The sequence below is a fragment of the Pseudophryne corroboree genome, chromosome 12, assembly GCF_028390025.1.
Source record: "Pseudophryne corroboree isolate aPseCor3 chromosome 12, aPseCor3.hap2, whole genome shotgun sequence".
Taxonomy (NCBI): domain Eukaryota; kingdom Metazoa; phylum Chordata; class Amphibia; order Anura; family Myobatrachidae; genus Pseudophryne; species Pseudophryne corroboree.
Window position 1 is genome coordinate 136,074,549 of NC_086455.1, and position 13,159 is coordinate 136,087,707.

At 47.9% G+C, this 13,159-nt stretch overlaps 1 protein-coding gene across 1 annotated transcript in view; it reads left to right on the top strand.

Moving 5' to 3' along the window:
- AQR (aquarius intron-binding spliceosomal factor) overlaps positions 1-13,159 on the top strand; it is a 187,030-nt gene that overhangs the window by 22,180 nt on the left and 151,691 nt on the right. The window contains exons 2-4 of the mRNA XM_063948061.1: positions 2,849-2,905; positions 3,245-3,285; positions 4,363-4,398. Of these exons, the coding sequence (XP_063804131.1) occupies positions 2,849-2,905; positions 3,245-3,285; positions 4,363-4,398 (134 nt within the window). The remainder of the gene's footprint in view (positions 1-2,848; positions 2,906-3,244; positions 3,286-4,362; positions 4,399-13,159) is intronic.

Here is a 13,159-nt window from a genome sequence, read left to right on the forward strand (position 1 = left end):
TCCACACTTGTGCGAGCTCACTGATTGTGCAGTTGCGTGTTTGTGCACGATCCAGGACTACAGCTACAGGTTTCAGTCGAGCCAAATAATCTTCAGCACTCCGCTTAATACCAAAGTTAATAATGTCTTGTGGGATATCATCTTTGTTTTCATCGCATACTCTTAACAAGAATGGGCCAGTTTTTCAGAAAGGACTCCAAACAGTCTGCCATAGTATTCCAGCGTACATCACTTGGTAGTATATACTTGGTAGAATCTCCTATACATCATCCATTATTCTCCCCAACTGAGCTTAAAAAAAAAAAAAAAGGACTACGCCCACCTACACGTCTATCTCTTTCTAAGCAAAAGTTGTCGTTTTTAAACGTTTTGATTTAAATCATGATTTAATCATTTGATTTACATCGTAGATTTAAACATTTGATTTAAATCATGCAACTCTGCAGCACATAGGATCTATCCAAGCGTGCCAGATGCGCATCAACCGGAGGAGGGTTCTCCCACCTAGCCCTCTCCTTAGGTGGAAGAGGGTAAAAGGAAGCCATACACTTGGATAACTATACCCGCTTAGCTGGCTGGGCCCATGCCACTTCCAAAAGATCCTCAAGCTGGGCCGATAAAGGAAAATGAATAGCTTCCTTCTTTTGACGTTGAAAAGTGGAGCCTTATCCTGGGGTGATGGGTCCGTTTCTTCAATTGGAAGCACTTCTCTCACTACCCTGACCAGTGCTTCTACATCCGTGAGAGACATGGAGTCCTCAGGAACCGTAGTGGACCCTTGGTCTGAAAGGGACTCTTGTTCCGAGTCTGGTTCAAAGTCTTCCTCTGACAAAGGAGTAGAACTCACCTGTGTCAGTAACCTGCACCTCGCCACGCTGCACTCGCCACCAAACTGTGCTCGCCACAGGTTATATTCCCACTCTATGGGTGTCGTGGACACCCACAAGTGGGAATAGTCCCTGTTAGTCGCCATGCCGTCTGTCGGGACTTTAAGGGGGTTGGATTCTTGCGTTGGTATTGTGACCGGTGGTCTCCTGATTGCTGGTCACATAACTGCCCACCTTCCAACATGGTGAGTGGCAAAAGCAAAAAATTCACATGCACAACCCACAAGCACACAGAACTCTTAAAGCACTAAAGCCCTCTCTCTGTGCCAAAACCGAAGCAGCATGTGAAACATGGCTGCTTAGCATTAAAAAGGCGGATAAACAAGAGGGCATTTTACCCTGAGGTAGGCAGTAAGTTCAGGCTCTAAGCAAGCCTCAGGGACTGGGGAGGGGGCTGCAAACATGGCCCACTCCCCCTCAGGTGCTAATTTAACCCCCAAGGGTTAAAGCATATGCCCTGGTGGTCTAGTGGCATTGCGCACTACCGTGTACCCCCACAGTACCTGCCCCCCGCTGTTTCCCAGGAGGAGCCGTTCACTCACCTTCCCAGGGTCCGGATGTGGCTGCGGGGGGTTCCCAGAAATGTGTGCTCTCCACTGAGGTCCCCCGCGACGGAAATCACCGACCCAGTCCCCGGTGTTGCCACCGCCGTCACAGTGTGTTGGAGCTGCTGTATAGGCATCCACTGGACGCCCATACCTCAGCTCAGAGAGGAAAAAAACAACTTCAGTGCTGACCACCAGCCCCACTCTGTAAAGGTGCAGCTCCTGCAAGCACCAAAGAAGAACTGGCAGGTCCGGGCCGGAGGGGCAAGGTATAGGGGAAGGGGAACTGAGGCATGCTGGGAACATTTGTTTAACTCTTTGGTGCCTACTCACTCCCACACCACCAATACCCAGCGTGTAAGCATCTCCTGTGCCCCTTAGTGGATGCACAAGAGAGTGGTAATTTTTTTTTTTTTAATTCAGTTTCCTCCCATCATTGTATTCCAGGTTTATACTTTGTGTTATACTTGACTGGTTTGAGAACTGATCTAGTTATGTTGAAACTCGGGGGTAAATTTACTACGGGTGTTTTTTTCGAACTAGAAAATTTACTAAACAGAAAACACAGAATTGTTTGTCCGATTGAAGTACAAAACACGGGTGATCATGAATATTCGATCAAATACATCATCGGTCAAACTCGAGCGGATTTTCCATACACACACTAGAACATGGAATTTTACCAAGAATCTTATTTTCAAAAACAATTGAGAATTATGCAAACACGGGCGTTAATGGAGGAATTCAGACCAAAATAGAAGTTTCAAATAGACCACCATTTGGGCAGTGTGTTTGGAGAAGCCTGCATGGATTAGTGAGGCACGTGCAGGCTTCTCTGTGTGAAACTGTAAAAAAAAGTGTGTAAAAACAGGAAAGAAAACTGCGTGGGGCCCCCTCCTAAATATAACCAGTACCGCTTAGTAAATTATGGAATTTCATTAACAAAATACACCCGTGTACGATCGTAACCACCCGAGTTTGAACTCGAGCAAACACGCCTAAAACTCGATTCTTAGTAAATTTACCCCTCAATCTATGGTTCCTTTCTGTGCAAGTGAAGATACGTTTCCATAGAAGCAGATGTCTGTAAACCATGTACAGTTATGTCCAGTTGTTTTACTAATATCCTGAATTTGCACTTGCCCGGGACCTGGGAATTTTGAACCGGGGTGACCCTTTCACACAGAAGAAATACCCGTGTTGATCTGCAAATTACAGGGTAGAACTGCTGCACCCAGTAATTTGCTTCCCTGTGTGAAAGGGGGGTCAGGCTGGGTCCGACTAAGCGACGGTACAGTATGTAACATTCCCTGGTCATTAGGATTCAGTGAGAAAAGCTACTGCCGTAGAGACATTTCTTCACTAATTTTTATAGTAAATAATAAATAAAACTGCTATTATTTTGTTTCCTTTCAGTTGGCCAAAACGTATTGGGCACCACATTCAAAGAAGAAACTTCCTTTTGATTACAAGGTAAGTTTGTGTCCAGCAGAAATCAGCTAGCTAGTTGATAGGCTAATGTTTTTAATAATAGGCCCATGAACTGGTGTCCTTTATCATGTAATCTGTGTGCAACTGGTAATGTACATATCCTTGTAACTTAGGCCGTTACAGGCCTGCGCAAATCAGCATCTGCATTTGGGGTATTGGGTTATATACTTTTTATAGCTCTACTTAGCCAATGTACTCAGCGGAAAAGTCATAGGAGAGTGTTAGAGGAGGGAGATGCATCATGTCAGATTTAAATGATAGGCACAATAATTTCTATCAATACTTTTTTTTTAAATTAAATAATTCTCTAATGTTCCACAGGTAATAGAAGATATTTATGTCAAGGAAATTGTCAAGTCAAGGTAAGGGTTAATTGTCATTGGTCTATGGCATAGGTTCTCAAATTCGGTCCTCAGGACCCCACACAGTGCATGTTTTGCAGATAACCCAGCAGGTGCACAGGTGTATTAATTACTCACTGACACATTTTAAAAGGTCCACAGGTGGAGCTAATTATTTCACTTGCGATTCTGTGAGGGGACCTGCAAAACATGAAAACATGCACTGTGTGGGGTCCTGAGGACCGAGTTTGAGAACCTGTGGTCTATGGCATGTCATTCACTTTCCGGTAGTCAGTACCTCCCATCTGGTTATACAGTTATGGTCAGCTTTTCTGCTGTTATTTAGCGCTTGCTCTTTGGACACATTTACTGTTGAACTCCTGTTAATAGGGGAGGACTCCATGGGGTATATTCAATTGAGGTCGGAACCATTCCGACATGCATTTGTCGGAAAGGATCCGGCAAGGGCTATTCAATGCCCATCTCAATTCGACTTTAAAAAAGTTGAATTGAGATGAGGGACCGGAGAGGGGGGAGACCAGCGGGGAGACGTGGAACTGCTGCGGGCAGACGGGGAACAGCAGCACTGCAGAAGGATGTGGCACAGCCGCCAGACCTCACGGCAGCGTCCACCCAGCTCCAGCAAGTCGGACTGAGATGGTCGGAAATGGGTCCAAAACCTGTCGAATTTGGCCCTGTTTCCCTCAGAAGCACGTGAATCGGCAGCTATACCACTGATTCACGTACTACTCGACAAGTCGAATATCCCGACTTGCCGAATAAAAAAAGCTGGGGACTGAATAGGTCGGAACCCCTTCTGACCTAAAAAAGTCGACAAGACGGCAGTTTCGACCTTAATTGAATATACCCCCATATATCTATACCTTTTAAATGGAGATTCCATTGAGATCTACTGAAGAATGACTTGTAGAACTCTTTGTTATCCTGCAGAAACATGGAGCATACTGCAGTGGGCTTTGTATCACATGGAGGGTGGAACACACCTTTTTGCTTTTATGTGGGTGGAGGTGTTGGACCCCGTTTATAAAAGAAGCTCTACCTTAGTTGAAGGTTCTAATGGCTTTCCATGTTTCACAGATTCACTATAAGGAAGATAATGCTGCTGGAGTTCAGGTGAGTTGATGCTTTTATGTGCAATTTATGAAAGGTGTGATTGCGTGTGTGTTTGTATTGATAAATATAGTAGCAGTAAATGAAGAACTCATAACTGCACTATCCATATTCCCTGGGTTCATTGTGTGTGTTATCTATAGATCTAAAAATGTGTGTACGTATGTGTGTATGTTCCAGCATAACTCTGGAATGCCTGGAGCAATTTACAACAAACTTGGTACACATATGACTTACAATGTGGAAAAAATACTGTGGGGTTAAGACACCCCTAGGGGTGGGGGTGGGAAAGGGGTGACATTTAAAAATCCATAGTTTTTCGGCATAACTCTGGAATGTCTGGAGCAATTTACAAAGAGGCACACATAGGTAGGGGTAGAGGCACCCACTTGTAGGGGCTGAGGCACCCATGGGTAAGGGCAGAGGCACCCACGGGTAGACGCAGAGGCACCCGTGGTTAGGGCCAGAGGCTCCCACAGGTAAGGATAGAGGCACCCACGGGTAGACGCAGAGGCAGCCACAGGTAGACGCAGAAGCAGCCACAGGTAGACGCAGAGGCACTCACAAGTAAGTATAGAGGCACACACGTGTAGGAGCATAGGCATATGGGTAGGAGCAGAGCACGTACGGATAAGGGCAGATGCATACACGGGTGGGGGCAGAGGCATACTTTAGTTTCGAAGATAAGCAAGGTAGCCTGCAAACCTAACATATTTAATATACAGCGGGCGGAGCTTGGCCTGTCGCCCCAGCATTTACAGCACTGAGCAGGGCAGCATCAGAGGCGGGACGGGGCAGAGAAGGAGGCTCATTTTTTCCCTCAGCGCCAGCATTTTCACACCATCAATCCAGGGAAGCCCAGAGGTGCGGCCTGACAAAGATTGGCATTATTCTTTCTCTATCGTCCTAAGTGGATGCTGGGGTTCCTGAAAGGACCATGGGGAATAGCGGCTCCGCAGGAGACAGGGCACAAAAAAGTAAAGCTTTACTAGGTCAGGTGGTGTGCACTGGCTCCTCCCCCTATGACCCTCCTCCAGACTCCAGTTAGATTTTGTGCCCGAACGAGAAGGGTGCAATCTAGGTGGCTCTCCTAAAGAGCTGCTTAGAGAAAGTTTAGTTTAGGTTTTTTTTCTTTACAGTGAGTCCTGCTGGCAACAGGATCACTGCAACGTGGGACTTAGGGGGAAAGTAGTAAACTCACCTGCATGCAGAGTGGATTTGCTGCTTGGCTACTGGACACCATTAGCTCCAGAGGGATCGAACACAGGCCCAGCCGTGGAGTCCGGTCCCGGAGCCGCGCCGCCGACCCCCTTGCAGATGCTGAAGCGTGAAGAGGTCCGGAAACCGGCGGCTGAAGACTCCTCAGTCTTCATAAGGTAGCGCACAGCACTGCAGCTGTGCGCCATTTTCCTCTCAGCACACTTCACTGGGCAGTCACTGAGGGTGCAGAGCGCTGGGGGGGGGCGCTCTGAGAGGCAAATATAAACCTTATACAAGGCTAAAAATACCTCACATATAGCCCATAGGGGCTATATGGAGATATTTAACCCCTGCCTGACTGGAAAAATAGCGGGAGAAGAACCCGCCGAAAAAGGGGCGGGGCCTATCTCCTCAGCACACGGCGCCATTTTCTGTCACAGCTCCGCTGGTCAGAACGGCTCCCAGGTCTCTCCCCTGCACTGCACTACAGAAACAGGGTAAAACAGAGAGGGGGGGCACATTAATGGCTATATATATATATATTAAAGCAGCTATAAGGGAGCACTTAATATAAGGATATCCCTTGTATATATAGCGCTTTGTGGTGTGTGCTGGCAGACTCTCCCTCTGTCTCCCCAAAAGGGCTAGTGGGTCCTGTCTTCATTAGAGCATTCCCTGTGAGTTTGCGGTGTGTGTCGGTACGTGGTGTCGACATGTATGAGGACGATATTGGTGTGGAGGCGGAGCAATTGCCAAATATGCAGATGTCACCCCCCAGGGGGTCGACACCAGAATGGATGCCTTTATTTGTGGAATTACGTGATGGTTTATCTTCCCTTAAACAGTCAGTTGAGGACATGAGGCGGCCGGACAATCAATTAATGCCTGTCCAGGCGCCTCAAACACCGTCAGGGGCTGTAAAACGCCCTTTGCCTCAGTCGGTCGACACAGACCCAGACACGGGCACTGATTCCAGTGACGACGGTAGAAATTCAAACGTATTTTCCAGTAGGGCCACACGTTATATGATTTTGGCAATGAAGGAGACGTTACATTTAGCTGATACTACAGATACCGTAAAACAGGGTATTATGTATGGTGTGAAAAAACTACAAACAGTTTTTCCTGAATCAGAAGAATTAAATGACGTGTGTGATGAAGCGTGGGTTGCTCCTGATAAAAAGTTGATAATTTCAAAAAAGTTATTGGCATTATACCCTTTCCCGCCAGAGGTTAGGGCGCGCTGGGAAACACCCCCTAAGGTGGACAAGGCGCTCACACGCTTATCCAAACAAGTGGCGTTACCCTCTCCTGAGACGGCCGCACTTAAGGATCCATCAGATAGAAAGATGGAAGTTATTCAAAAGAATATATACACACATGCAGGTGTTATACTACGACCAGCTATAGCAACTGCCTGGATGTGCAGTGCTGGAGTAGTTTGGTCAGAATCCCTGATTGAAAATATTGATACCCTAGATAGGGACAATGTTTTACTGTCGTTAGAACAAATAAAGGATGCATTTATCTATATGCGTGATGCACAGAGGGATATTTGCACACTGGCATCTCGGGTGAGTGCTATGTCCATTTCAGCCAGAAGAGCCTTATGGACACGACAGTGGACAGGCGATGCGGATTCAAAACGTCACATGGAGGTTTTGCCGTATAAAGGGGAGGAGTTATTTGGAGTTGGTCTATCAGACTTGGTGGCCACGGCTACTGCCGGGAAATCCACTTTTTTACCTCAAGTCACTCCCCAACAGAGAAAGGCACCGACCTTTCAACCGCAGCCTTTTCGCTCCTACAAAAATAAGAGAGCAAAGGGCTTGTCGTACCTGCCACGAGGCAGAGGAAGAGGGAAGAGACACCAACAGGCAGCTCCTTCCCAGGAACAGAAGCCCTCCCCGGCTCCTGCAAAAACCTCAGCATGACGCTGGGGCCTCTCAAGCGGACTCGGGGACAGTGGGGGGCCGTCTCAAAAATTACAGCGCGCAGTGGGCTCACTCGCAGGTAGACCCCTGGATCCTGCAGATAATATCTCAGGGGTACAGGTTGGAATTAGAGACGGATCCTCCTCATCGTTTCCTGAAGTCTGCCTTACCAACCGTCTCTTCCGAAAGGGAGAGGGTGTTGGAAGCCATTCACAAGCTGTACGCTCAGCAGGTGATAGTCAAAGTACCCCTATTACAACAAGGAAAGGGGTATTATTCCACTCTATTGTGGTACCGAAGCCGGATGGCTCGGTAAGGCCTATTCTAAATCTGAAGTCCTTGAACCTCTACATAAAAAAGTTCAAGTTCAAGATGGAGTCACTCAGAGCAGTGATAGCGAACCTGGAAGAAGGGGACTTTATGGTATCCTTGGACATCAAGGATGCGTATCTACACGTTCCGATTTACCCCGCACACCAGGGGTACCTCAGGTTCATTGTTCAAAACTGTCACTATCAGTTTCAGACGCTGCCGTTCGGATTGTCCACGGCGCCTCGGGTCTTTACCAAGGTAATGGCCGAGATGATGATTCTTCTTCGAAGAAAAGGCGTATTAGTTATCCCATACTTGGACGATCTCCTAATAAGGGCAAGGTCCAGAGAACAGCTGGAGACAGCTTTAGCACTATCTCAAGAGGTGCTAAGACAACACGGGTGGATTCTGAATATTCCAAAATCCCATTTAATCCCGACAACTCGTCTGCTGTTCCTAGGAATGATTCTGGACACGGTTCAGAAAAAGGTTTTCCTTCCAGAGGAAAAAGCCAAGGAGTTATCCGATCTGGTCAGGAACCTCCTAAAACCAGGAAAAGTGTCAGTACATCAATGCACAAGAGTCCTGGGAAAAATGGTGGCTTCTTACGAAGCAATTCCATTCGGCAGATTCCATGCAAGAATATTCCAAAGGGATCTGTTGGACAAATGGTCAGGGTCGCATCTGCAGATGCACCTGCGAATAACCCTGTCACCAAAGACAAGGGTGTCACTTCTGTGGTGGTTGCAGAAGGCTCACCTATTAGAAGGCCGCAGATTCGGCATTCAGGATTGGATCCTGGTGACCACGGACGCCAGCCTGAGAGGCTGGGGAGCAGTCACACAAGGAAGAAACTTCCAGGGAGTATGGACGAGTCTGGAAAAGTCTCTTCACATAAACATTCTGGAACTAAGAGCAATCTACAATGCTCTAAGCCAGGCGGAACTTCTCCTGCAAGGAAAGCCGGTGTTGATTCAGTCGGACAACATCACGGCGGTCGCCCATGTAAACAGGCAGGGCGGCACAAGAAGCAGGAGTGCAATGGCAGAAGCTGCCAAGATTCTTCGCTGGGCGGAGAATCACGTGATAGCACTGTCAGCAGTGTTCATCCCGGGCGTGGACAACTGGGAAGCAGACTTCCTCAGCAGACACGATCTTCATCCGGGAGAGTGGGGTCTACATCCAGAAGTCTTCAACATGTTAATAGACCGTTGGGAAAGACCAATTGTAGACATGATGGCGTCTCGCCTCAACAAGAAACTGGACAAATATTGCGCCAGGTCAAGAGATCCACAGGCAATAGCTGTGGACGCACTGGTAACTCCTTGGGTGTACCAGTCAGTGTATGTGTTTCCTCCTCTGCCGCTCATACCAAAGGTATTGAAGATCATACGGCAAAGAAGAGTAAGAACAATACTAGTGGTTCCGGATTGGCCGAGAAGGACTTGGTATCCGGAACTTCAAGAGATGCTCACGGACGAACCGTGGCCTCTACCTCTGAGAAGGGACCTGCTACAGCAGGGTCCCTGTCTTTTTCAAGACTTACCGCGGCTGCGTTTGACGGCATGGCGGTTGAACGCCAGATCCTAAAAGGGAAAGGCATTCCAGAAGAAGTCATTCCTACCTTGATTAAGGCACGGAAGGAAGTCACCGTGAAACATTATCACCGCATTTGGCGAAAATATGTAGCGTGGTGCGAGGATCGGAGGGTTCCGACGGAGGAATTCCAACTGGGTCGTTTCCTACATTTCCTGCAATCAGGATTATCTATGGGTCTCAAATTGGGATCCATTAAGGTTCAAATTTCGGCCCTGTCAATATTCTTCCAAAAAGAATTGGCCTCTGTCCCTGAGGTCCAGACTTTTGTCAAGGGAGTACTGCATATACAGCCTCCTGTGGTGCCTCCGGTGGCACCGTGGGATCTAAATGTAGTTTTAGATTTCCTCAAATCCCATTGGTTTGAACCATTGAAAAAGGTGGATTTGAAATATCTCACATTGAAAGTGACTATGTTACTAGCCCTGGCCTCTGCCAGGAGAGTATCTGAATTGGCGGCTTTATCTTATAAAAGTCCTTATCTAATCTTCCATTCGGATAGGGCAGAACTGCGGACTCGTCCGCATTTTCTCCCTAAAGTGGTATCAGCATTTCATCTGAACCAACCTATTGTGGTGCCTGCGGCCACTAGCGACTTGGAGGACTCCAAGTTGTTGGACGTTGTCAGAGCCTTAAAAATATACATTGCAAGGACGGCTGGAGTCAGAAAATCTGACTCGCTGTTTATATTGTATGCACCCAACAAGTTGGGCGCACCTGCTTCTAAGCAGTCGATTGCTCGTTGGATTTGTAACACAATTCAACTTGCACATTCTGTGGCAGGCCTGCCACAGCCTAAAACTGTAAAAGCCCACTCCACAAGGAAGGTGGGCTCATCTTGGGCGGCTGCCCGAGGGGTCTCGGCATTACAACTCTGCCGAGCAGCTACGTGGTCGGGGGAGAACACGTTTGTAAAATTTTACAAATTTGATACCCTGGCAAAGGAGGACCTGGAGTTCTCTCATTCGGTGCTGCAGAGTCATCCGCACTCTCCCGCCCGTTTGGGAGCTTTGGTATAATCCCCATGGTCCTTTCAGGAACCCCAGCATCCACTTAGGACGATAGAGAAAATAAGAATTTACTTACCGATAATTCTATTTCTCGGAGTCCGTAGTGGATGCTGGGCGCCCATCCCAAGTGCGGATTATCTGCAATACTTGTACATAGTTATTGTTAACTAATTCGGGTTATTGTTAAGGAGCCATCTTTAAGAGGCCCTTTCTGTTGTCATACTGTTAACTGGGTTTAGATCACAAGTTGTACGGTGTGATTGGTGTGGCTGGTATGAGTCTTACCCGGGATTCAAAATGCCTCCCTTATTGTGTATGCTCGTCCGGGCACAGTACCTAACTGGAGTCTGGAGGAGGGTCATAGGGGGAGGAGCCAGTGCACACCACCTGACCTAGTAAAGCTTTACTTTTTTGTGCCCTGTCTCCTGCGGAGCCGCTATTCCCCATGGTCCTTTCAGGAACCCCAGCATCCACTACGGACTCCGAGAAATAGAATTATCGGTAAGTAAATTCTTATTTTAAATACCGTAGCGAAGCACGGGTATTCAGCTAGTAATATGAAAGGGGGGACATGATAGAAACTTTCAAATATATCAAGGGTTTTAACAAAACTCAGGAGGGAAACTTTCTCCAAATGAAGAGAAGCAATAGGACACGAGAACACGCACTGAGACTGGAGGGAAGGGGTAGGGGGGTTTCAGGGGAAATTTGAGGAAAAATTACTTAACAGAAAGGGTAGTGGATAAGTGGAATAGCCTCCCATCAGTGGTGGTAGAGGCTAAGACAGTGGAGCAATTTAAACATGCATTGGATAGACATAAGGATAGCCTTACAAAGAAATAAGTATCAAATAAGGTTTGAGATAAAATTATGGTTAAAAAAAGAAAAAGGGGCAGACTGGATGGGCCAAGTGGTCTTATCTGCCGTCAAATTCTATGTTTCTAATATATATTTGAATGTGTGCACAACATACTGCCCTTAAGTGCGTTCTTTTAAACTTTGGCTGCTACGTCCACTTAACATGCAGTAAAAGTCAATTTAAAAACCGTCCAATTTTTATAGAATTCCCTAAGCTATCCTACTTGACACCTTCCATCAGTTATTATACAGGGTGTTTCACTCCCTATTGGCCCCAAAGTTTACCTTAGAACTTTTAAAGTAATTGACATATCTGAGCGGACGGTTCTGTACAAAAGCCCTCACCGCCTCACGTCCTTTCCCCACTCACAGAATGGAGTTTTAGGTCACGTGGGACCTGGCCAAATAGGGGGAATCCCGCTTACCGCAAGTAACCGCCTGTTACTGACTCCACCCACTGCGCAGTGGGCAGGTACTACGCTGCCACCGCCAGACTCCTTGTTGCCGTGGCGTCTAGAACCACGGTTCTGCTCTGTATGCGTTGACACGCTGTCTTACCACCCATGTGTGGTGTTGACAAGTCCCCACTGGTCGCTTGACCAGGCCTCTGCACGGTAGCTGGCGGGAGGCGGAGCTTGGAGACTCTGGGTGTACCCTGGACAGCTGGAGAAAGGAGCTAGGTTTCGTCTAGCCCTGCAAGTCACAAGATGAAGCCGTCGTCTTGATGCAGATGATGTTTATTCGCCCAAACAGTCTTCAAAAAGACCCTTCCCTATTGCTAGGGGCAACAGTAATACAGCTAGCTGTTTACAGCAGAGTGAAAATGGTATAATACACTTTCATAGGGCAGCAGCCCTCCTTTTTATCCTACTCCAATACACAATACCACAGCGGGTAACCCCGTGCTGTTGTTCTCAACCAATCATTGTTTATTCATGTGCTGTGCATACCTTGGCCACATGCACAGCTACCATTGTCCTCTAGTGACCACTCTCCTTTGACCGTCCCATCCTGGAGGGTTGGTATCTGTCCTGGTGACGTTCAGTCTAGGCTGGGGAAAGTTTTCCCGCCTAAACTTACTTCCAGGAATCTGCCCAAGGACCCAGCTCACCATCCGCAGCCTGAAATCGGGCTCCAGAGATGGGCAGCCTAGATCCCCTGCCAGGGTTTCCTGATCACCGAAGGTGATCCCTATGGAGTTCCAGAAACCCCTCAGCTTGTTGGGAAGCTGAGCTGCTCCTCTCTTCCCCATGCTAGTTCCATGTGGGAGGCTAGAGGGGAAGGCATTCCATTTTTGGGGAAAAGGACTGGAGGAATCAAACAGCCTGCACAGCAATGGATCCCCCCCTCCTGGGACACAATCAACCAAGTAAGTGCATTTCACTTTAAAATACATTTAAATACACGTTGTACATGTCTCTGTTTAAATACACTCTGAGCCTGTGTCCTGCACAGGCTCCACATACTCAGGCACTGCAGCTGGGGGATCTGCTACCCTCCGCTCAGTGCTTCACATCACTGTATATATACATTGTTTTAAAACCTTTTTGTTCTTGTGTGTGCTGAGCGCTGGGCTCCCTTAGCCCTGCAGCCTGGCTGCTAGGACTCTCCCAGTGCTGGAGGTGTGGGGGGCTGGCTTCCCCCGTCCTCCAGCCTGCCTGTACACCGCCTGCCACTGAGGTCCAGGGAGCTGGCTCTCCCTGTCCCCCCAGTGCGGCACTCACTTGTTGACCTCGCCGCAGCGTGTGGCGCACCCCCCTTCAGAAGCCTGGCAGCCAGGGGCAAGCCGTGGCTCTGTATCTCCGTGGCGCTGAGTTGCTGGGTGCCTAGCTCCTGGATCCCAGCGCACCCACA